Here is a 26,084-nt window from a genome sequence, read left to right as displayed (position 1 = left end):
AGTGCAGCGAGTTTTGCAGGGAAAATTTTACAATAAATTGATCGAGAAGATTCCATTAAAATGCACTTTTGATGGGAAGGCAAGAGTGAAGAGAGAATGTAGTTTTGATTGGGAATTCAGAAGAACAAAGATCGATTTAGGCTATAGATACATATTTCTTGAAAATAATAGAAAAAACGAACATCCAATCAGACACATTTTTAAAGACGCTCCTCATATTTTTTGTTGTTTTCCACAACATTGATGATCTCTTTGGGCCGATTTCTCCCTCGGAGCACACCACCGTTAATCAAGAATCAAAAAATATCTCCTCATCAGAAACCATTCGACGTCTCACTAACTTAGTAAAATACTCCCACTGCATCTTCTCCTCGTTCTTGGCTAATCCGACATGAAAACGCATGTGCTCCAATGATGAATGTTTCTTAGAATTGCCTGGAGTATCATAATCTGAAATAAAAATATCAATTCAGTCCTCCTTTAATTGGTTTGAGAATGAGTCCTCTTCGGAGTTTCAAACAGTTTTAAGAGTAAGCGTGACATTTGGAAGTGATATTCTTTGTACATATCGCCTTGAAAATGGAGTATTAACTCTTAGCCGATTTCTACCTCCCAGTTGTTCGTCATTTTCTTACTACTTCAAGTTGTGTACGATACGTTGGAAAATGCAAAAAATTAACAAGAATAATTGGAAAATTGAATTTTTCATGTGATTTTTCGATCAGAAAATGCTCAAAATCAACACTGTTTAAGCTACTCTTGATGTTTGTTCCTCTTTTTATCATTTTTCGGTATGCTCTTCAGTCGTTTTCCAGACTGTCACGGCCCATTTTGAAAAACTTAAAAAAATTTTTAGAACATTTTTTTGAAAAGAGTTTAGTTTTCGACGAAAATTTTAAAATTCAATCAGAAGGTGAATATGTGTGATAATTTAAGCACTTTTACTCTAAATGTTCAAAAAATTTCAAAAAATTTTGTTAAAAAATGAGTACCCATTTTTGAATCCGGGCCGGCCGGCCCGATTTTTATCAAGTCTGTCGTTTTTATTATATCTCGGTTTTTTCGAATATCTGAAAAATCTCCAACAGGAATAGTGAATCTCCATGGCACTATTCTGAAACAATTATTTAGAAAATTCAGCAACTTTCATGTAATCTTTCCAATTCTCTCATATTCCTGCATGATGTTCGATCTTCTCGTCAGGTCCAAAGGTCGCATCCAGTTCGTTTACATTTCTTTTGATGATTACTGATTTGTGTTGATAAACAATCTCTTGAATTTCAGTGTTTATAGATTCTTCTTTCACACTTTCGTGCTCAATATCAACAAAATTCCATATCATATTCCTCCAATAAACAAATCGATTCCGTTGGGAGAAGCTTCTTCTTCTTCATATTTCAAAAAGTTCTGTTATCAAGGGATGGAATCTTCTCGTTTGACTCTTTCAAAGAGAGCTCTCATTTCTCAAAGATGCATCCATCTGGCAGTGAGAAAGGGCCATCATTTATCAAATGGCCGCGATGGGAAAAGGGGGACAAAGAGCAGAAATAGATGAAAGGAGAAGGAGAAAGGGAACAACAAGAGGATGACATTAGGAATTCGAATTGAATTTGAAATAAGACTAATTTGTGTTGAGAAAGGGGGTTCCTTCTGAATTGATTAGCTGCTAATTTTGACTTCATTTGAGCACTCTCATGTACAAGTGTGTTGAAAATGATGATGGGGGGGAGAGAATAGAATAACAGAAAAAACGAAACGTAACAAAATAAAGAGAGAATAAAACTACTGGCTACTGGGAAATTTAATAAAGAAAGAGGAGAAAAACTTGAAGAAAAGCTAGACGAGAAAAAGATAATAATAAATTTAGGCGACAGTATAAGGTTTTGGTTTCACAAGATATCTGAATGATCGTTTCGCCAGTGAACCACGTGAGAATTTGTGTCGCAATCGTTTTGTGTAGCTCTTTCCGACTTCGGCATCAACGATATTTCTGTATCGAAGGACGGCTTCAATCAAGTTGTCCGGTGATTCTGTTGGTTGACTCTCGTCGAGCAGTGAGGTGTTTGTTCTGGAAAAAACGTAATGAGCACTCGGTAAGTTGTCCACTTTTTTTGGTGGAAGAATAACAAAACATGCCTTTTTATTTGAGAATGGAAAGTTTCAACTCTGAAGGTTTAGATATATGCCTAGCAAGATCTAATTGTCCGTTTTCGAACTTGAACGCCTTCGAGAAGGTACTCGCACTCAAATTATCGAAATCCGAAATTTCGAATGTAACTTCAGAGACATTTTTCTGGTTTCCCAAAACAAAATGTAGAAAATGGTTTCTCCAAAGTTACTTTTTCGGACACAATATCCTATACCACGAGCGAGAAATTCTTATGACATGAATAATTACCCTGGTGCACATTTCTTGGTCAGTGAGTAGTTTGGTTCCGAGTATTTCTCCAGTGGTACACTTGCAGCACGATCTCCGAAGAAGAGAACTCTGTAAAAAGCAAAATATCAATTATGAAATTACGAATAGGACACCTAGACAGACAGACAGACAGACAGACAGACAGACTCTCTCACCTATCAGAAGTAATATTCCACAGTCTCAACAATGCCTCTCTTGCCGCCATATCGATAGCAATTGTCACCGATTCGCCAGCACTTTGTCCAACATTTCTCTGTTTATCCGCATAAATTGCCACGACGAAAATCGGTTCAGCACTATTCTCTCCAGCAGATCTCAGAAGACGTGGCTCGATTTCAGTGACACCTTCTGCTTTCAGTAAATCGGTAAGTACGGCGAGAGGATCAGCAAGCGGGTATATATCTGAAAATCGAATATGAGAGGAGTGGGGAGGACGAGAATTGAATCACCAGCGAAATCAATATCAACAAGTTGTGGAACTATGAAATCGATGACGAGATTCTTGACTTTTTCATCAGAAAAGACTCCAGCAAGAGCACGGAACGCATCGGCGGATGATTGTTGGCTGATTGGGAATTCTTTGGTTCGGACGAGATGATCGATTCCTGAAAGTTGAGTAATTGTGTGACAAAATGCTATTGTAAGAAAACTTTGGCTTCGGAACTTCTAAGAAGAAACAAGAGTTGTCTGGTTTTCAGTCAGAACTTCCACATCCCTTCTTAATGTGACGCAACTTTTTCAAATGAACAGAAAACGTCCAGGCTTTGAAAAACTGGCAATTTTTCGAAATTATTCATATAAACTAAATTGTAAAACTGAAATTTTGTCATAAAAAAGCTGACAGAGCTTCTGATTAAAAATTATTCAAATTAGCGGGTGCGTTTTCTAACGAATTTAACACAGTTTTTTCTTCAAAAAATAATGAAAGCGCGTTTTCATTTCTCTGATTGTGAATATGGCTCGTACGTTTCTTATGCATATTCAAGAACTGCCACGTTTCTTGTCCACTGTGCCTTCGAAGCATTTTTAGTGAATTTTCTGAGAATTTTTCTCTAACATCTTAAAATCTAAACGAAACCCTCACCAAGATGTCCAGCGATTCCAGCCAAGCATTCATCATTCAAGAGATGTGAATCAATTGAATCAATCAATTCCTCTGGTGCTTTTGCCAAATGAAATCTCAAATATCTCTTCAACCAAATCGATAATCTCTCTTCTCCTTTCCGCACGAGCTCTCCGTTATGTTCTGTTCCGATTTCTGCTCCAGGTTGAGCTCTTTCCACTTGTTCTTCTACGTCGGCTCGCTCGAAGAATGACTCGTTTGTTAATGCCTAAAAATAGATCGTTCGGAGGTTCAGAAGACGTCATCCAACTCACTTTCACATATTCATTTTCAGATATTTCCGGTGCTCCAATTCTGTGTCCGAATGCGTATAGTTCGCTGTTGTAATCCCTGAAATTTCAAACATTTTTCATTTTTTAATTAAATTTTCCATCTTTTATTTTCTATTTTACCCCCTTGTACGAAAGCCAATTTCCCATCTCTCTTCCCTGTGTGTCGTGCAAATCAAATAAACAAATAACGGTGAATCAATACAAATCAGGTGGAATCAGAACAATAAATGCAACTTTATTCATTCAACAAAACTAAAAAATATTCTCCTAAAAAACAAAAAGGCACTCGGTGATTGTATTAGACTTAAAAAAAAAGCAAAAAAACTACTAATCTACATTAAATTTACCATCGTAGCCGGAGAGGAAAAGCTCTACAATTGAGAATTTGAATAATCGGAATCCGTATAGAAAAAATCTCACAACAAAAATACATGAGTGAGAAGATGAAGCTCCCCTGAGTTGATGATGATGATTACATGCGGAATACACCGAATTTCGTTTCAGGAATCGGTTTTTGGAGGGTGGATTGGAATGCCAGTCCGAGAACCTGCAAATGGAAATGTTGTTTTTAAAAGTTGGATTCTATTGATTCTAACTCAAAGATGATACTTCAGCACCTAAAATTGTGTCCTTACAGTCGAAAGCCATGAATTTCAAAACTATTACAAACCTTTCTCGTATCTTTAGGATCAATAACTCCATCATCCCACAGCCGAGCGGAAGCAAAATATGGATGTCCTTCTTTCTCAAATTTCTCCTCAACTGGTTTACGAAGCTCAAGATCTTGCTGATCTGTCCATTCGGCCCCTTCGCGCTTCTTTTTCTCTTTTTGTACAGTTGAGAGCACATTAGCTGCTTGCTCTCCGCCCATCACAGAAATTCGAGAGTTTGGCCACATGAATACGTATCTGAAAATTCGAAATTGTTTGACTTTTACTAATTTGCTGAAAATAAACCTTGGACTATATCCTCTTCCACACATTCCGTAGTTTCCGGCTCCATAAGATCCTCCGACAAGAACGGTGATCTTTGGAACATTGGCACAAGCGACAGCGGTGACCAACTTGGCTCCGTGTTTAGCGATACCACCTGCCTCCGCGTCTCTTCCGACCTGAACTCAAACAGATTGAAAGATATATTGAAAAGGGTTTTTAAGCTTACCATGAATCCAGTGATATTTTGAAGGAATAGAAGTGGAATCTTTCGTTGACAACACAACTCAATGAAATGAGCTCCCTTCATTGCACTCTCAGCGAACAGTACTCCGTTATTGGCAAGGATTCCGACACGCTGACCGTAAATCGTTGCGAATCCGGTGACAAGAGTCTCTCCGTATCGCTCCTTGAATTCGTGGAATCTTGAGCCATCGACAATACGAGCGATGACTTCACGGACGTCGTAGGTCTTCTTGAGGTTTGATCCGACGATTCCGTAAATCTCCTCAGCTGGATAGAGGGGCTCGTCAGCTGAAAACAATCGGAATGAATTCAGAGTTGTTGACTAAGTTATTTATAGATTCAGTTAAACTGATTTTCCTTGCCTACCATTTGGGTTGAATGTCATCTGCTCTTCGACTGGTGGAAGTCCAGCAATACAACTTCTTGCCAAATACAATGCATGTTGATCACTATGAGCATAGTAATCAGTGACACCTGACTCTCCACAATGCAAATCAGCTCCCCCGAGTTCTTCAGCCGAAATCTCTTCTCCTGTTGCTGCTTTCACAAGTGGTGGTCCTCCAAGGAACACAGTTCCAGTTCCTTTGACAATAATAGCCTGATCGGACATAGCTGGAACGTATGCTCCTCCAGCAGTACAACTTCCCATCACAACAGCTAATTGTGGAATTCCCTGGCTACTCATTGTTGCTTGATTGTAGAAGATTCTTCCGAAATGTTGGGTGTCAGCGAAGATATCGGCTTGACGTGGAAGGTTGGCACCTCCGGAATCGACGAGATATATGCATGGAAGATTGTTCTCACGAGCAATCTCCTGAGCACGAAGATGTTTTTTGACAGTGATTGGATAATAGGTTCCTCCTTTCACGGTGGCATCATTGGCAACAATAACACAGACGCGACCAGATACTATTCCGATTCCAGTGAGAATTCCACCTGATGGAACTTCTTCTTTGCCGTACATCTGAAATTAGAAATTCAAGGAAACTCGTGTCATTCTCAATCAGCTTACCTCATAACCAGCCAGCTGGCTAAACTCGAGGAATGGAGATCCGGCATCAACAAGACCGTCGATTCTTTCTCTGGCGAGCATTTTTCCACGACTGCGATGAAGTTTGACAGCTTTTTCTCCTCCAGCCTGTTCAATTTTGGCAATTTTGGCTTTCAGATCCTCGACAAGAACTTTCATCTCGGCATCATTCGCGGCAAAGTCCTCTGATGAGTTATCGATTCCAGTTTTAATTGGAGCCCATTGATGAGTTGATTTGTCAGCGGAGCAGTGATGATTTCGCACTTGCACCGAGCTGATACAGGGGTTAGAGAACAATATTTCAACAGCTTGAGATTCAAGCGTGTTTGAATTCATTTCATTGCAACGTTACGAGAAGTGAGAGAGGGAAAATGGCTTTCGTAAAAACAGAACAACCCCAATATTCTACTTACCAGTTTGGATAGGAAGATCTGGAGATTGCTGGATCAGCTCCGAGAATCTGACGACGATGATAGAGGTCCTTGAGGTATCCACGTTCCCAACGAGTTCTCAGCAGCCGACCTGAAAGGGTTTGTTATTTTTCATCGATACAAAAGCATTTGTATAACTTACATGACTGAATGGAGGTGCTTCTCGAGCCCAAGTTTTGAGCCACGTGGCGGAACATTACTGAAATTGAACAATTTAGTTAGTAGAAAAATAACGTTTGGAGCAATTCAGAGCAGTCCAACTTCAAAAACCAGGATTACATTCGTATTAGTTTTCGAAAACAGTGGAAAATAAGATATTTTTGAATAAAATCATTATTTCGATGTTATTTTTGAGCGAAAAATCATTGAAACAATTAAAAATGACTAGAAAGTTGTTGTAAACTTTGCTGATAAGCGGACAAACTCCGCGAAAAGTCCACTAAACTAGGCGCGAGCGGGAGATCGGAGTATCGTTGTGGAGAAAATGAGAGAGGGAGTTTTGAATGGAGTTTTCGGAGGAAATTGGTTTTTTGTAATTATTTTTGGTAAATTCAGCGAGAATCAGAAGATTTGAGTGAAAAAAAACCAAAGTTATTTTACAAATGCATCACCTTGAATTACACAACCTCGAAAAGATAGTATAATAGAAACCTAAGACTTGAAAACAACTAAAAAATAATCCCTGGAGAGCAGTGAGCTCTTTCTATAAACTCTCTCGGTTAATTAGAAATGAAGAGACAAGTTTTTCTCACACCTCGTCTAGCTACTATTATATATTTTAGTATTTTGCCTCTGAATAATGGCATATTTGAGACAAACTACAATGCAAGAGTGGATCTCGTACTTTATTGGAAGTGAGCCGTACAGGTAACAAATTGAAGTTTTCTGTATGAATTATAGCTGTTTTGGTTAGATATCATTGTTGGCATCGAAGCAGTGAACAGTGGTTCCAGCAGGGCAAAGTTCATCACACTTATGGAATGATAAACTTATTTGGAGGGGTGTTCTTTCTGGTAAGAGTTCGGGCTATTGAACTTACAGATGTACAGGCAGGCATGTCGATACAGCGTTGGCAGACACTACATTCGTATTCAATATATCATAATTCTTTTTAATTACCAGATAACTACAACATTGGTACTGTGGGCTTTCCTATCACACAACATAATGAAGTCATCGTGTTACAAGATTTTGTTCGTTTCTGGTAAAATTCAGATCAGAATCTTAACAGAAATCCTTTGAAACTTCAGTAATAATATCGTGGTTTGAAGTGATGACATTGTCAATATGGCCAGCATTTCTGTTGCTTCAAGGAGGTGTTTTCTGTAGTTATCCCTTCATTGGAATGGTCGTTGGAAGAAGTTTGACAAGTATGTAACCTAGTTTGTTTAGATTTGTTCTCATGGCCCAGACCACCTTTATGTTTTGTTGCGAATGTTTTGTATACTTTACTCGTTGCTTCTTCTCCATGAGAAACAACAAAACGTACCTGTTGGGGGGAGTCAAGGCCGTACTCTTCTGGGGATTTTCGTCTTGTTAATTATGATATTTAGTGGAATGGATATCTGGAACGAGTCTTTGTATTTATCTGGCAATCAATAGACTTGCAGACATGACAAAGAACTATTTCCTGCTGGAACTTTTTGATGTAAAGTAGTCGAAACCGATCCCTTCATAAATTCTAACTTTAGAAGCCAAATAAAGTGATATTCGTCATGCTTCTGGTTGTTCTATACTCTCTGATTATCGCGTGTTTCACTGATCCATGTCTCTACGACTCTCTACGACGTGGATATTCAATTAACCCGAATAATGGAATGACGGTAATAGTATCCGTTTGTCTCTGAAGCTCAACATCAAACTTGTCAAAAACTTTCAGCCTTCTCTGTTCTCCAGCCACTCAATTCATATCTACAACTCAATATTTCTTATTCTTTTCTTTTTCATCTTAACAATTATCATTTACAAACTCTGCACTGAACATGAGAACTGCTGGCGTGGCAGTAGTGAGCTTCAACGTAAAATAATTATGCAATCACTATTTATTTGCCTTCAATATGTGATTCCATGTGTATTCAACCTATTCATTACTATATGGAATACTCTGGAATCGCCTCAATGTTTTATCGAAGGAACTCATTTCTTGTTTCAGTTTTTTGCATGTTTCAATGGTATAATTTGCCTGTTTTTTAACCGCCCAATTCGAGTGAGATTTCTGGAAAAAACTGGCTTGAGGAAGTATGTAGTTCAACCGAATCGTCGAGGAGCACAGTCAATTTCGAAAAGTATTGTGTGATTATTTCTTATTTGTTGGGAACAACGATATTAGACGGGCGGTGCAATGCAAGACTAGTGAAGGTGTGAACCGGAGGAAGACAATAGACATATATTAACAGATGGATTAATATATTTTTCCTCCTGGGATCTTAAATAAAAAGGTGAAAACGGACCAGAACACTCGATAGACCGCCTATGTGATCACATCTTTTCTCTGATTTAGCACTTCGGTTTCCTTTTTCCGTTTACTTCTTTTATTCTTTTTTTTGACTGATTTTTATCTGAATCATGTATGACAATGTTTTTTCTTTGTATAAACATGTCCAGGAGCATAGAATATTTGTATGTTTATTCCAGACTCGATTCGAATCGAATAATGCGTTTTTGTATTTACAGAAAGACGGCAAAAAATACTGTATTACTTTTTCGACACGCAATTTCTGGCTTCAAAGTCCGTTAAAAACAGTTTTTTGTGTGAAAAGAATTTTAAAACAATCTAAAAAATAGAAAAAATAAACCAAAATAAAAAGTACTTTTGCTTACGGTACGCAGTACTACGGTCACCGATTGCGGACTGAAATTTGTTGCCGCGAAGGCGGGAAATTTTAGATTCAAACTTTTTTCTGTTTTTCACAGATGTCTTCCGGTCATTTTTAGGCGGTTCGTTCTATTTTTTTGACAATTATTCATCTCAAGTAGTGTTTCTTTGAACAATTTTAGTGTTTTCGGATGAAAATTGCCATATTGTTTGCTCCTTACTACTAGTTTCACTCTCAGAGTGTATTTTTGAGCCACTGCTAATTAAGACGGTGTTTTGAGCGCTTTTCGCATGTTTTTCGTCAATAATTACGATTGATTTAGAGTTTTTTGGTAGAAGTACATGAAATATGAAGTTTCAGTTCTATATTTCGGTTGTAAAACAGTTTCGCTAGTCACTCTGAGTGTGTTTGTCGTTTTTCAATCATTTTCGCTATCAAGATAACTCTGGCAAAACACACTTGCGAGTTTTTTGATGTCAGCAAAACCCCATTTGTTCGAAACTCGATCAGTTTTCAATTTCCGACGATTTTAGTCTCAAATCAATGCTAACATTGAATCATGTTTCCTGATTTCCGCTGTCCATATCCGCAACCGCTTTTCACTCGTTTTTTCTATCCGTTCTCTACGGAATTTGATCAATGGAAAGCCCATAAATCGACAATCTTCTTCTCGTATCGCAACCTGCACTGGTGGTGTTCTTCACGTCGCCCATAAAATAATGTAATCAATGAGTTTCACTTATTCTCATTTCTTTTCTTCTGTCCTTTTTCTACCCGGTGTTCTTCTCCAAAAAAACCACTGACTTCCCTTTTAGACCGCCCATTCTCCTCACAGACATTGCAACAGCCGCTCTGAGAAAGTGGGCGGGCATGCCACCATGTCATTCATTTCTTATTTGAGAGACCCCCTCTTCTTCATTCGATTACTTAATTATATCTTGATTTATTCTCTTTTCACTAAATCTTCGATATATTTCCAGGTTCATGTACAATAACATCATTCAATACTAATATCAATACTCGAATCTCGAACAACTGAAACAAAACGAGAAGCGGCGAAAAACAATGCGAGTCTTCATAATATCCGCGTTCATACTGCTCTACTCGAAGACAGCAACGAGCCAGATTTTAAGCGGTCTGTGTTCGGATGGCCAGATGTGTGCTCCACACGGAAAATGTATGGATGGGTATCAGAAGGACACTTATTGGTGCAGGTAAGCATATATATATATATATCATTCTCCCATGTCGCGCGTCGCGTATTCTCATCGAGCGTGACACAAAGAAAACATTGAAGCGAAGAAAAAGAAAGTTTTGGCAGACAGGCATGGGAAAGTTTTGGGAAAAGAGAGTGAGGCATGTACTTTTTGGATAATCTGCGTATCATTTTTGATATCTCGCCCGTATTGTTCATTTCGGAATCAGAAAGAGGAATATCACATTAACCGAAGAGCGTGCCACCACCCGGCTTCTCATTAGAATTCACACCGAATCGGTAGTTTATTGGCGAAGAACAGCAGGTGGTCTCTCGGGGGACAATCTCGTAAATCTTTCATTCGAACAGGGGCATCAAGAGAATACAGAGGTGGCGAGGCGAAAGCGATTTCTTCAAAAAAATCTCTGGTAACTGAATTCCTAGACGAGATACCTGCGGTTACCGCATTTTACAACTACTTTCCCATTGCTGTCGGCGAATATTTATTAGTGAGAGACACCCGCCAATAAAAACAATTGAATTAGCGTGTCGTCGGCACAACAACTAATATACTCATCTCATCGTTGTTTTTTTCAGATGCGACAATGGATATGGCGGCGAGTTCTGCGAGAAGGAGTGCAATCTCGAATGCGAAGATGATGATGAGAAGTGTGGATTCGATGAAAGTGGACAGCATCCACAATGTATCTGCAAAGGTACATCGAGTTGAAATCAATTCGAGTCGTCTCTTCTCTCTATTTTTTCAAATTTCAATTCATCTGTCCCCTTTTGTCGGCATTTTTCCCGTTGCGTCATCCATCATAAGTACACTGTCTTTCCTCTTTTGATAGTGCCCGCTTGATTTTTTAGTCAAGCATTAGAAATATTCTTATTTTGAAATTTAGATACACACGCGACCGTCCCCATAATATTTCTTCCCGTAATGACAAATTCAATGCGATGCGCGGCGTCCACTTACTAAAATTTGCCTGCTCATTTGTCATGTTTTTGGCGCCTCCGAATTCGACGCCGCCGCTGTTGATAGATAGCTAAGGGTCGCACATTTTCCCTTCGATGATCCTGTGTTTCATTCGATGCGCTTCTTTTTGGCGCGATTTATTATCAATGTTCGGTTTGAGAGGAGAGGAGACGACTCGACGGCGCATTGCCGATTCCTTCTGTTTTGCGGTCATTTGACCCCAAAGCAGGTGGCATCGAAGAATGGCAGCCGTGGGAACATATCAAGGTGATTATAACGAAAAATTTACTTTCAGACTGTTCCACCGACGGAAGGAAAGTGTGCCCATTTGGATATGAAGGTGAGAAACAAAAGAAGAAACACCTCATTACTATTCGGCTGAATTATTCGAAAAGCATGTTTTGATATTTTGGAGGCGCCTAATTTATATCACTGTTTGGCGCTTGGTTCGTGAGCTCTGTAGAATCAAGAGAAAAACACCGCCATAGTAGATTTTGATCTCAAAAGGTCAAACAAAGTGTTGCGTTGTGTTTCTTTTCCCTCGTAATAAGATTGACACCTTGTGTCATCTCTAAAGGAAATCAGTCAGCTTGGTTAATGAGGTGTGAATGGGAACGATTAGGGGCAATGAGAAAAAACAAACTTCCGGCGGATTTTTTTCAAATTTCGATTTGAATTAGACTCATTTGAGGTGTTCCGCGGCGCTATACTTGCTGAAATAAAATATCGCTTAAAACTAACAAGTTTATTTCCAGGAGACAACTGCGAAATCCAAATTGAACACCTCGTCAACCCATGCCTGAACAATCCGTGTCACGAAGGAAGATGTGCTCCATTCAGCGGTGGATTCCAATGCATATGCAAAAATGGTTTCGGTGGATCATACTGTGAAATTGGAACGGACAACTGCAAAAACCATCTGTGTCGCCCGGGGTCCACATGCGTCAGCACAATCAACGACTATTACTGTGCGTGTCCACCGGGAAGAGCTGGCACTTTCTGCGAACTCACAAACTGTACGCTATTGGGAGATGAAATTTGTAATCACGGAAAGTGTATCGACAAGTTCTGGAATGACAAAAACTTCATTTGCGAGTGTGATGCTGGATACGAAGGAGAATTCTGCACACAAGATCGTAATGAGTGTCTCGACGAAGGTATCTGCTCACATCGAGGAACATGCCAGAATTTGGCTGGAGGATTCGTCTGCTCCTGCAAAAATGGATTCAAAGGAAAACACTGTCAGGATACTGTCGACATGTGTCTAGAATACCATTGTAAGAATGGTGGAGACTGCGTCCATCTGCCTGATCGTACTCCAGTTTGTCAATGTAAGCAGGGATTCATCGGGCACAAATGTGAGCAGGCATGTCCTCCTGGATTCGGTGGATCCGATTGCAAACTTCCTCTCAATCGTCCGAATTGCTCTCGATTCAACGGAACTTGCTTCAACGATGGAAGATGCATAAATGGATTCTGTAAATGCCCGCCTGGATTCGTTGGTGATCGTTGTGAACGTAATTGGACATCGGTGGATCAATATATTTCTACGTCGTGCGAATTCAATCCATGTATGAATAATGGAAGATGCGTCGATGTCGGTGATGGATATGCGTGTATCTGTCCACCAGGATTCTACGGACCAGATTGCGACGGACTTCTTCGTGAGTATACATTCCTTTTAGTTAGTAATTTTGACCAATCATTTCCAGAATGTGCCTCGACGACATGCGCCAACGGAGGTATCTGCTCAGTGGGAACAAGAAGCTTGTCGTGTTCATGCCCTCTCGGATTCTCCGGAGAATATTGCGAGGTTAGGGATGGACTCGACTGTAGCCGGAAACCTTGTCTGAATGGTGGATTCTGTGAAGCATTCGACAGAAACAAGGGTAGCAGTGGATTCTGTAATTGCCCATTCGGATACACTGGAACGATGTGTCAGGAGAAATTGGTGATTGAAAAGAAAAAAGAAGTGTAAGGTTTTGCTTGTATCTCTATCACAACAATGTGATTTTACTTTCAGACTCGTTCGTGATCTATGCAAGCAGAGAAATTGCGACGCGCGTGCTTCCGATGGAGTCTGTAATCCCGAATGCAATCTAGAGGAATGCAAATTTGACGGCGGGGACTGTTCCGGAGGTCAGCAACCATTCTCCAAGTGCCGTTATCCATCCAGATGTGCCGATTCGTTTGCAAATGGAATCTGTAATCAAGAGTGCAATAACGAAGGATGTCTATACGATGGACTGGATTGTCAATCGGAATTATATAGATGTCCGAAGGATATTCGAGAATATTGTATGAAGAAACGTGGAGACGGCGAATGCGATTACGCGTGTAGTTTCGTTGGATGCGGATTCGATGGTGGCGACTGTTACAATGAAACTGGAGCCATGATTCTCAATGATATCCGACTCGTCATCCAAATCGATCCGATCGTTTTTCAAGAAACTGGAGGTAACACATTGATGGAGATCAGCCGACATCTTCGTGCAGCTGTTCGTATTCAAAAAGATGATACCGGGCCGCTTGTCTTCCATTGGGATGGTGAACATGAAACAGAGAGACTCCAAATGGATACAAAGAAACTCAGTGCTCAACATGTACTCTCTCATCATGTTCGAAAGTATCGAAGTGCTGAAATAACTGGAGTTGTTTTGTATTTGGAAGTCGAGGAGATTTGTCAACCAAGATCTACGTGTAGATTTTCTACCGCTCAAAGTGTTGTCAATTTGATTGCAGCTGGACTTGTGAAGTCAGATGTAGGTTTTTTTGCATGTGTTTGGAGATTCAACTTTTTATTTTCACATTTTAGGGGCGACAATCACTCGGATTCCCCATCACTGAAGCAATGGTTGCCACGCCAAGAAGAAATACGGATGTCGGAGAGGGAATGTCCCGGAATCAAATTCTCCTCGTTGTAGTCATTGCATTTTTCGCTCTCGGAACTGTCGTTGCCGGTGTTATGGTCAAAGCTGGAGAGCCGGAAAGAAGCAGAAAACGAAAAATAATTCATGCACCAGTCTGGACGCCTCCAATGGAAACACCAATCGACAAGCAGACTCCACAAAATCCGTCGATTTACTCAAGTCAAGTCTCGCTATTAAATGACAGTAATATGTATTTGAATGCGCCGAAACGAGTACGCAGAGAGTTTTATCTTCCTGGACCGGAAGAACAATACCAGGAGATTTATCCACGAACTTTGGCTAATGGAGTTGTTGGAGAGTATGCTGCCGGAGGAGCAGCTCATCATGTGATCATCATGCCACAAGAACCAGTGATGCCGGAAGCGTTGCCAGCAGAGAAAATGTAAGGAGGATTATCAGATTTCCAGTTTAAAATGAATCATTTTTCAGTCTTCTCCATGTTCAAGCAGCTGGTTCCTATTCGCTCACCGAGGCAATTACGAGAGAATCCGTAAAACAAGTCGACACGAAATACGGAAGACAAGTTCTTCATTGGCTTGCTGGAAACACAAATGGAAAAGCAGAAGACCTGGTTACATCTGAAAGTGTCTCGTGTCTCGAGGCTGGAGCTGATGTGAATGCTCTCGATAATGAAGAGAATACTCCGCTGATGTTGGCTGTCCGCGCTCGACGCGTACGATTGGCTGTTATCTTGATGCGTCATGGAGCCAACCCGACCATCTTCAACAAGTCTGAACGATCTTGTCTACATGAGGCATGTGTGAATCGAGACTTCCGAATGGTGACCATCTTGTTGACTGATGCTCGAATGCTCAAAGAAATCGATGAGTTGGATAGAAATGGAATGACTGCATTGATGCTGATTGCTGGAAGTTATGGACCACAGCAAGTCGAGATGGCGAAGCTTCTATTGGTGAAAGGAGCGAAGATAGATGCGGATGGTGTGACGAGAAAAGATTCGGACAAGTATCATGGAAGAACTGCACTTCATTACGCTGCTCTATGTGATAACATCGAAATGGTTGAGTTCTTAGTGATGAAGAATTCAAATAAGGATAAGCAAGACGAAGCCGGACAGACTCCATTGATGTTGGCTGCCAAAGAAGGACACGAGCTCACTGTCAGATTTCTTGTTGGACATGGAGCTAGTGTGACGATGGCAGATGTTCTTGATAAGACAGCACTGCAGTATGCGAGAGAGGGATATCATCACGAAGTCGAAGAGTTTCTTCTGACATGGATTAGAACCGAGCGTGAACGAAAAGAGGCTCCTCAGAAACCAACGAATCCTGAGAAATGCGTGAATCAGAAGACTGGGCGTCAAACAATGAAAGCTGTTAAGAGAGCTGGTTCACGGAAAAGTCCAACTGCTTCAACTCCGCCGTCTCGTGATCCGAACCATTTGACACCGCCACCATCAGATGGATCATTCTCTTCTCCATCTCCGCATTATTTCCATACGACTGCTTCAACACCTACCGCTATGGAATCAAGTCCAGAATATGTGTATACTCAAGATGTGGTGAGTTGATTTATTGAGTTATTCAATTAAATAATTATGTTTAATTTTCAGACTAATTCGAATTGGTACCCCACACCATCCTCGTACCACGATCTAAGTCAGAACATGCCACCATCGAGTTCTTCCAGTGGCGGGGACCCTCTGAACGGATCATTCTACTGCTGAAAGCAGAGATAATCTTTAATTTTCCTGTTATTTTATTATTGCCAATGTTTAAGCTTGCTCCCATTTCTTGTCATCCTTCCCCCACATATCATCCCAACCCACAATGTGGCTTCCTTAGAATAAGTTCATCTCACTTCCCCACTCTTCCCTCCCAACCGCTCCCTTCTAAAACACAGGTTCCCCCTTCTCGTTCACAGAGTTTTGTAAACCTATTACGGGTCATTTATGCTATTCTAGACTAATATCGTAAACTATAAGTTGTAGAATAATTATCGATCCAGAACAGATTAAGAGTTTTAATTTTTTATTTCCGATCCTTTTTCCCTCCTCACACTTGTTTCTCGGTGACATCTTTAATTGTTTTCTTATTTTTTTGAAATTTTAATAAAATTGTAATTCTTAATTTTGCATTGGATACCTGATTAATCAAGTTTTTTTTTCGAAAAATGTAGAAAGAAAAGAAAGAGGTTTTCATAAAAACTTCAGTTTTCAGAGTGAGGTCATGAAAGAACATTTCTGTCAAAAGGACATGTTTCAGCTGAGATGAACAGAGAGGAAAACAGAAATACTAACTTCTAATCGCAACTGGAAAAATATAAAAAGAATGCGGAAAATCTCAAGAAAATCTCAGAAATCCTTCTATTCTACAGCCTTGCCAGCACATCCACGTGGCATCGTTAATCGATATTCCTGTCTATGAAGCTTATACTTTACAATATTTGTTGTTCTTCTCTTGTCTTTCTCGCTCTCAATTTCGTACTCACTATGGAAGGATCGCGAGAGTCAAGATGGAGTTCCAGCTCGAGATATACATCACTAACGGAAATGTTGTGCTGATTTCAAATCTGTTTTCTGTTTTTGCTGAACGATTTCCTGAAAATAGTTATTTGCGTTTATATGACTTCTCGGTGCTTTTTCAAAACTTCAAAAATTAACGTTTTTCTTTAATTTTTGAATTTTTTTTGTTTTGTAGGTATGAGTACGGATGTAAAGATGGTTTTGGCATAGTTTGATTTCAGAATTTATTTTCAGACAATTGTTTGTGGAGTTTCTAAAATTTTCAAAAATGACCCATCTACAAGAAAATTGTCTGAACATTTTCTAAAGTTCCAATACAAACAATACAATCCACATGAATGGAAATACATGTACAACACAAAAACAAGTGAAAAAATAAAGAGAAACGTCAGTTTTGGGAGGCTTGAAAATGCTTTAAAAGCAAACATTATGTGACGCAGAATTGTCAATTATCTGGATGTTATGACCGATTGAAACAAAGAAGTGAGAACGTTTGCTTTAGAATTTATAAGAATAATTCATTGCAATATCGAAAAAATATAATGAAAAGCGACAGTCAACTTGATTTATTTCCAAAATTGAGACCGGTTTTTCATTTTCTTTCAAACAACGGGGGAGAAGTTTCACAGTACGCTTACAACTGTTAAGCGTGTGATATATTTGAAATGTCATGGCACATATTGCCACCGTATCTTTATACATCATCTAGAAGAACGAAGACATACAAACAAAACCAAAGAATAATCCAACTGAACACTGTCGGCGCCGGGAGACGATTAAGCGCGGCTCACTGGCGCACAATAACGCGTTGAAAACTCCGAAGCCATATATCGCATGTTTAGAGAAATTGATGGAAAAAGTGTTCAACTGTGACCATAGCTAATTTTTTATGCTGAATCGAATGGCATCAAAATCTGAAAAGTACAGTTTTAGAAAATTGCGATTATCTCCTGAATTAGAGCAAGAAAATGGAATCTGATAAGTGAGGTGAATAAAGAAATGAAATAGCAATAGAACCCACTAAACAGAAATGTCACAAGTATGTCTGGAAAGGCTCCACTATCTAATGAGATAGGTTTTCGATTTTTTGAGAGGAGTGGAATTTATGTAGGAAATTAGGAGTGAGTAGAGATGCTTACGACCATATCACGTTGAATGCACGCCATCCCGTCCGATCTGGCAAGTTAAGCAACGTTGAGTCCAGTTAGTACTTGGATCGGAGACGGCCTGGGAATCCTGGATGTTGTAAGCTTTTTGCATTTTTGAATTTGACATAGGATGAATTATTTTAAGTGCCGTTCTATTAGAGGTGCCGTTCTATTAGAGGTGCCGTTCTATTAGAGGTGCCGTTTTAATACAGTTTTTACAGAGTATATTGTTTAGTTCAATTTAACATTTTTTATTTCAAGAATAATGAGAGCGATTTTTATAAACACAAATTTTCAGAGAAAAAAAAATCGAAAAATCAAAAATTTACGAATTTTTTTGCTTTTTTCAATTTTATTCATTTCCAAACTGTAACTTATTTTAATAAACGTGAATCAAACATTATTCCACTGCTTCACGTTGCCCATTTTGTTTCCAACACTGTGTTCAGTGCAATTCGGATTTTCAGACGACTGGGAAACAATGTCAACGACATTTTTTCTCAAATATTTTTAGTTATTTTGTCTCCCCGAAAGGAGACGTTCCAAAATTTATAGCTAACGCCAAATTTCTTTGGGTCAGTTTCAATGTTTACCTCAAACTTGGGTAATTAAACCGACGCTTTCGGCGTGCCCTCCGAGTAATGCTACGGCAACAGCCGACACGAATCGAACCCCGCGACCGCCACTATATTTCGACAAGGAGGCCTCGCAAAAAATTTTCGATTTTTTGAGAGGAGTGGAATTTATGTAGGAAATTAGGAGTGAGTAGAGATGCTTACGACCATATCACGTTGAATGCACGCCATCCCGTCCGATCTGGCAAGTTAAGCAACGTTGAGTCCAGTTAGTACTTGGATCGGAGACGGCCTGGGAATCCTGGATGTTGTAAGCTTTTTGCATTTTTGAATTTGACATAGGATGAATTATTTTAAGTGCCGTTCTATTAGAGGTGCCGTTCTATTAGAGGTGCCGTTCTATTAGAGGTGCCGTTTTAATACAGTTTTTACAGAGTATATTGTTTAGTTCAATTTAACATTTTTTATTTCAAGAATAATGAGAGCGATTTTTATAAACACAAATTTTCAGAGAAAAAAAAATCGAAAAATCAAAAATTTACGAATTTTTTTGCTTTTTTCAATTTTATTCATTTCCAAACTGTAACTTATTTTAATAAACGTGAATCAAACATTATTCCACTGCTTCACGTTGCCCATTTTGTTTCCAACACTGTGTTCAGTGCAATTCGGATTTTCAGACGACTGGGAAACAATGTCAACGACATTTTTTCTCAAATATTTTTAGTTATTTTGTCTCCCCGAAAGGAGACGTTCCAAAATTTATAGCTAACGCCAAATTTCTTTGGGTCAGTTTCAATGTTTACCTCAAACTTGGGTAATTAAACCGACGCTTTCGGCGTGCCCTCCGAGTAATGCTACGGCAACAGCCGACACGAATCGAACCCCGCGACCGCCACTATATTTCGACAAGGAGGCCTCGCAAAAAATTTTCGATTTTTTGAGAGGAGTGGAATTTATGTAGGAAATTAGGAGTGAGTAGAGATGCTTACGACCATATCACGTTGAATGCACGCCATCCCGTCCGATCTGGCAAGTTAAGCAACGTTGAGTCCAGTTAGTACTTGGATCGGAGACGGCCTGGGAATCCTGGATGTTGTAAGCTTTTTGCATTTTTGAATTTGACATAGGATGAATTATTTTAAGTGCCGTTCTATTAGAGGTGCCGTTCTATTAGAGGTGCCGTTCTATTAGAGGTGCCGTTTTAATACAGTTTTTACAGAGTATATTGTTTAGTTCAATTTAACATTTTTTATTTCAAGAATAATGAGAGCGATTTTTATAAACACAAATTTTCAGAGAAAAAAAAATCGAAAAATCAAAAATTTACGAATTTTTTTGCTTTTTTCAATTTTATTCATTTCCAAACTGTAACTTATTTTAATAAACGTGAATCAAACATTATTCCACTGCTTCACGTTGCCCATTTTGTTTCCAACACTGTGTTCAGTGCAATTCGGATTTTCAGACGACTGGGAAACAATGTCAACGACATTTTTTCTCAAATATTTTTAGTTATTTTGTCTCCCCGAAAGGAGACGTTCCAAAATTTATAGCTAACGCCAAATTTCTTTGGGTCAGTTTCAATGTTTACCTCAAACTTGGGTAATTAAACCGACGCTTTCGGCGTGCCCTCCGAGTAATGCTACGGCAACAGCCGACACGAATCGAACCCCGCGACCGCCACTATATTTCGACAAGGAGGCCTCGCAAAAAATTTTCGATTTTTTGAGAGGAGTGGAATTTATGTAGGAAATTAGGAGTGAGTAGAGATGCTTACGACCATATCACGTTGAATGCACGCCATCCCGTCCGATCTGGCAAGTTAAGCAACGTTGAGTCCAGTTAGTACTTGGATCGGAGACGGCCTGGGAATCCTGGATGTTGTAAGCTTTTTGCATTTTTGAATTTGACATAGGATGAATTATTTTAAGTGCCGTTCTATTAGAGGTGCCGTTCTATTAGAGGTGCCGTTCTATTAGAGGTGCCGTTTTAATACAGTTTTTACAGAGTATATTGTTTAGTTCAATTTAACATTTTTTATTTCAAGAATAATGAGAGCGATTTTTATAAACACAAATTTTCAGAGAAAAAAAAATCGAAAAATCAAAAATTTACGAATTTTTTTGCTTTTTTCAATTTTATTCATTTCCAAACTGTAACTTATTTTAATAAACGTGAATCAAACATTATTCCACTGCTTCACGTTGCCCATTTTGTTTCCAACACTGTGTTCAGTGCAATTCGGATTTTCAGACGACTGGGAAACAATGTCAACGACATTTTTTCTCAAATATTTTTAGTTATTTTGTCTCCCCGAAAGGAGACGTTCCAAAATTTATAGCTAACGCCAAATTTCTTTGGGTCAGTTTCAATGTTTACCTCAAACTTGGGTAATTAAACCGACGCTTTCGGCGTGCCCTCCGAGTAATGCTACGGCAACAGCCGACACGAATCGAACCCCGCGACCGCCACTATATTTCGACAAGGAGGCCTCGCAAAAAATTTTCGATTTTTTGAGAGGAGTGGAATTTATGTAGGAAATTAGGAGTGAGTAGAGATGCTTACGACCATATCACGTTGAATGCACGCCATCCCGTCCGATCTGGCAAGTTAAGCAACGTTGAGTCCAGTTAGTACTTGGATCGGAGACGGCCTGGGAATCCTGGATGTTGTAAGCTTTTTGCATTTTTGAATTTGACATAGGATGAATTATTTTAAGTGCCGTTCTATTAGAGGTGCCGTTCTATTAGAGGTGCCGTTCTATTAGAGGTGCCGTTTTAATACAGTTTTTACAGAGTATATTGTTTAGTTCAATTTAACATTTTTTATTTCAAGAATAATGAGAGCGATTTTTATAAACACAAATTTTCAGAGAAAAAAAAATCGAAAAAATCAAAAATTTACGAATTTTTTTGCTTTTTTCAATTTTATTCATTTCCAAACTGTAACTTATTTTAATAAACGTGAATCAAACATTATTCCACTGCTTCACGTTGCCCATTTTGTTTCCAACACTGTGTTCAGTGCAATTCGGATTTTCAGACGACTGGGAAACAATGTCAACGACATTTTTTCTCAAATATTTTTAGTTATTTTGTCTCCCCGAAAGGAGACGTTCCAAAATTTATAGCTAACGCCAAATTTCTTTGGGTCAGTTTCAATGTTTACCTCAAACTTGGGTAATTAAACCGACGCTTTCGGCGTGCCCTCCGAGTAATGCTACGGCAACAGCCGACACGAATCGAACCCCGCGACCGCCACTATATTTCGACAAGGAGGCCTCGCAAAAAATTTTCGATTTTTTGAGAGGAGTGGAATTTATGTAGGAAATTAGGAGTGAGTAGAGATGCTTACGACCATATCACGTTGAATGCACGCCATCCCGTCCGATCTGGCAAGTTAAGCAACGTTGAGTCCAGTTAGTACTTGGATCGGAGACGGCCTGGGAATCCTGGATGTTGTAAGCTTTTTGCATTTTTGAATTTGACATAGGATGAATTATTTTAAGTGCCGTTCTATTAGAGGTGCCGTTCTATTAGAGGTGCCGTTCTATTAGAGGTGCCGTTTTAATACAGTTTTTACAGAGTATATTGTTTAGTTCAATTTAACATTTTTTATTTCAAGAATAATGAGAGCGATTTTTATAAACACAAATTTTCAGAGAAAAAAAAATCGAAAAATCAAAAATTTACGAATTTTTTTGCTTTTTTCAATTTTATTCATTTCCAAACTGTAACTTATTTTAATAAACGTGAATCAAACATTATTCCACTGCTTCACGTTGCCCATTTTGTTTCCAACACTGTGTTCAGTGCAATTCGGATTTTCAGACGACTGGGAAACAATGTCAACGACATTTTTTCTCAAATATTTTTAGTTATTTTGTCTCCCCGAAAGGAGACGTTCCAAAATTTATAGCTAACGCCAAATTTCTTTGGGTCAGTTTCAATGTTTACCTCAAACTTGGGTAATTAAACCGACGCTTTCGGCGTGCCCTCCGAGTAATGCTACGGCAACAGCCGACACGAATCGAACCCCGCGACCGCCACTATATTTCGACAAGGAGGCCTCGCAAAAAATTTTCGATTTTTTGAGAGGAGTGGAATTTATGTAGGAAATTAGGAGTGAGTAGAGATGCTTACGACCATATCACGTTGAATGCACGCCATCCCGTCCGATCTGGCAAGTTAAGCAACGTTGAGTCCAGTTAGTACTTGGATCGGAGACGGCCTGGGAATCCTGGATGTTGTAAGCTTTTTGCATTTTTGAATTTGACATAGGATGAATTATTTTAAGTGCCGTTCTATTAGAGGTGCCGTTCTATTAGAGGTGCCGTTCTATTAGAGGTGCCGTTTTAATACAGTTTTTACAGAGTATATTGTTTAGTTCAATTTAACATTTTTTATTTCAAGAATAATGAGAGCGATTTTTATAAACACAAATTTTCAGAGAAAAAAAAATCGAAAAATCAAAAATTTACGAATTTTTTTGCTTTTTTCAATTTTATTCATTTCCAAACTGTAACTTATTTTAATAAACGTGAATCAAACATTATTCCACTGCTTCACGTTGCCCATTTTGTTTCCAACACTGTGTTCAGTGCAATTCGGATTTTCAGACGACTGGGAAACAATGTCAACGACATTTTTTCTCAAATATTTTTAGTTATTTTGTCTCCCCGAAAGGAGACGTTCCAAAATTTATAGCTAACGCCAAATTTCTTTGGGTCAGTTTCAATGTTTACCTCAAACTTGGGTAATTAAACCGACGCTTTCGGCGTGCCCTCCGAGTAATGCTACGGCAACAGCCGACACGAATCGAACCCCGCGACCGCCACTATATTTCGACAAGGAGGCCTCGCAAAAAATTTTCGATTTTTTGAGAGGAGTGGAATTTATGTAGGAAATTAGGAGTGAGTAGAGATGCTTACGACCATATCACGTTGAATGCACGCCATCCCGTCCGATCTGGCAAGTTAAGCAACGTTGAGTCCAGTTAGTACTTGGATCGGAGACGGCCTGGGAATCCTGGATGTTGTAAGCTTTTTGCATTTTTGAATTTGACATAGGATGAATTATTTTAAGTGCCGTTCTATTAGAGGTGCCGTTCTATTAGAGGTGCCGTTCTATTAGAGGTGCCGTTTTAATACAGTTTTTACAGAGTATATTGTTTAGTTCAATTTAACATTTTTTATTTCAAGAATAATGAGAGCGATTTTTATAAACACAAATTTTCAGAGAAAAAAAAATCGAAAAATCAAAAATTTACGAATTTTTTTGCTTTTTTCAATTTTATTCATTTCCAAACTGTAACTTATTTTAATAAACGTGAATCAAACATTATTCCACTGCTTCACGTTGCCCATTTTGTTTCCAACACTGTGTTCAGTGCAATTCGGATTTTCAGACGACTGGGAAACAATGTCAACGACATTTTTTCTCAAATATTTTTAGTTATTTTGTCTCCCCGAAAGGAGACGTTCCAAAATTTATAGCTAACGCCAAATTTCTTTGGGTCAGTTTCAATGTTTACCTCAAACTTGGGTAATTAAACCGACGCTTTCGGCGTGCCCTCCGAGTAATGCTACGGCAACAGCCGACACGAATCGAACCCCGCGACCGCCACTATATTTCGACAAGGAGGCCTCGCAAAAAATTTTCGATTTTTTGAGAGGAGTGGAATTTATGTAGGAAATTAGGAGTGAGTAGAGATGCTTACGACCATATCACGTTGAATGCACGCCATCCCGTCCGATCTGGCAAGTTAAGCAACGTTGAGTCCAGTTAGTACTTGGATCGGAGACGGCCTGGGAATCCTGGATGTTGTAAGCTTTTTGCATTTTTGAATTTGACATAGGATGAATTATTTTAAGTGCCGTTCTATTAGAGGTGCCGTTCTATTAGAGGTGCCGTTCTATTAGAGGTGCCGTTTTAATACAGTTTTTACAGAGTATATTGTTTAGTTCAATTTAACATTTTTTATTTCAAGAATAATGAGAGCGATTTTTATAAACACAAATTTTCAGAGAAAAAAAAATCGAAAAATCAAAAATTTACGAATTTTTTTGCTTTTTTCAATTTTATTCATTTCCAAACTGTAACTTATTTTAATAAACGTGAATCAAACATTATTCCACTGCTTCACGTTGCCCATTTTGTTTCCAACACTGTGTTCAGTGCAATTCGGATTTTCAGACGACTGGGAAACAATGTCAACGACATTTTTTCTCAAATATTTTTAGTTATTTTGTCTCCCCGAAAGGAGACGTTCCAAAATTTATAGCTAACGCCAAATTTCTTTGGGTCAGTTTCAATGTTTACCTCAAACTTGGGTAATTAAACCGACGCTTTCGGCGTGCCCTCCGAGTAATGCTACGGCAACAGCCGACACGAATCGAACCCCGCGACCGCCACTATATTTCGACAAGGAGGCCTCGCAAAAAATTTTCGATTTTTTGAGAGGAGTGGAATTTATGTAGGAAATTAGGAGTGAGTAGAGATGCTTACGACCATATCACGTTGAATGCACGCCATCCCGTCCGATCTGGCAAGTTAAGCAACGTTGAGTCCAGTTAGTACTTGGATCGGAGACGGCCTGGGAATCCTGGATGTTGTAAGCTTTTTGCATTTTTGAATTTGACATAGGATGAATTATTTTAAGTGCCGTTCTATTAGAGGTGCCGTTCTATTAGAGGTGCCGTTCTATTAGAGGTGCCGTTTTAATACAGTTTTTACAGAGTATATTGTTTAGTTCAATTTAACATTTTTTATTTCAAGAATAATGAGAGCGATTTTTATAAACACAAATTTTCAGAGAAAAAAAAATCGAAAAATCAAAAATTTACGAATTTTTTTGCTTTTTTCAATTTTATTCATTTCCAAACTGTAACTTATTTTAATAAACGTGAATCAAACATTATTCCACTGCTTCACGTTGCCCATTTTGTTTCCAACACTGTGTTCAGTGCAATTCGGATTTTCAGACGACTGGGAAACAATGTCAACGACATTTTTTCTCAAATATTTTTAGTTATTTTGTCTCCCCGAAAGGAGACGTTCCAAAATTTATAGCTAACGCCAAATTTCTTTGGGTCAGTTTCAATGTTTACCTCAAACTTGGGTAATTAAACCGACGCTTTCGGCGTGCCCTCCGAGTAATGCTACGGCAACAGCCGACACGAATCGAACCCCGCGACCGCCACTATATTTCGACAAGGAGGCCTCGCAAAAAATTTTCGATTTTTTGAGAGGAGTGGAATTATGTAGGAAATTAGGAGTGAGTAGAGATGCTTACGACCATATCACGTTGAATGCACGCCATCCCGTCCGATCTGGCAAGTTAAGCAACGTTGAGTCCAGTTAGTACTTGGATCGGAGACGGCCTGGGAATCCCTGGATGTTGTAAGCTTTTTGCATTTTTGAATTTGACATAGGATGAATTATTTTAAGTGCCGTTCTATTAGAGGTGCCGTTCTATTAGAGGTGCCGTTCTATTAGAGGT

The 26,084-nt window shown here is 39.0% G+C and overlaps 2 protein-coding genes across 2 annotated transcripts; one reads left to right on the top strand and one right to left on the bottom strand.

The window, feature by feature from the left end:
* Positions 1-1,863: 1,863 nt before the first annotated feature.
* Positions 1,864-6,650, bottom strand: GCK72_009245 (uncharacterized protein; the record flags this gene model as incomplete). Its single annotated transcript, XM_053727287.1, has 14 exons — positions 1,864-2,068; positions 2,399-2,488; positions 2,575-2,821; positions 2,869-3,024; positions 3,504-3,750; positions 3,797-3,872; positions 4,291-4,361; positions 4,485-4,722; positions 4,771-4,925; positions 4,976-5,280; positions 5,359-5,956; positions 6,005-6,296; positions 6,436-6,544; positions 6,596-6,650. The coding sequence occupies 14 exons, from the start codon at positions 6,648-6,650 to the stop codon at positions 1,864-1,866; spliced, it is 2,844 nt and encodes a 947-aa protein (XP_053586864.1).
* A 3,684-nt stretch (positions 6,651-10,334) lies between these two features.
* GCK72_009244 (uncharacterized protein) lies at positions 10,335-16,060 on the top strand (the record flags this gene model as incomplete). The annotated part of the gene is made up of 9 exons (XM_003092644.2): positions 10,335-10,483; positions 11,062-11,180; positions 11,739-11,783; positions 12,199-13,107; positions 13,156-13,417; positions 13,467-14,205; positions 14,259-14,755; positions 14,803-15,895; positions 15,947-16,060. The coding sequence occupies 9 exons, from the start codon at positions 10,335-10,337 to the stop codon at positions 16,058-16,060; spliced, it is 3,927 nt and encodes a 1,308-aa protein (XP_003092692.2).
* Positions 16,061-26,084: the final 10,024 nt, after the last annotated feature.

The sequence above is a fragment of the Caenorhabditis remanei genome, chromosome III (assembly GCF_010183535.1).
Source record: "Caenorhabditis remanei strain PX506 chromosome III, whole genome shotgun sequence".
Lineage (NCBI taxonomy): Eukaryota > Metazoa > Nematoda > Chromadorea > Rhabditida > Rhabditidae > Caenorhabditis > Caenorhabditis remanei.
The sequence above is the reverse complement of the archived record's forward strand: the minus strand, read 5'-3'. Positions and strand labels throughout refer to the sequence as shown.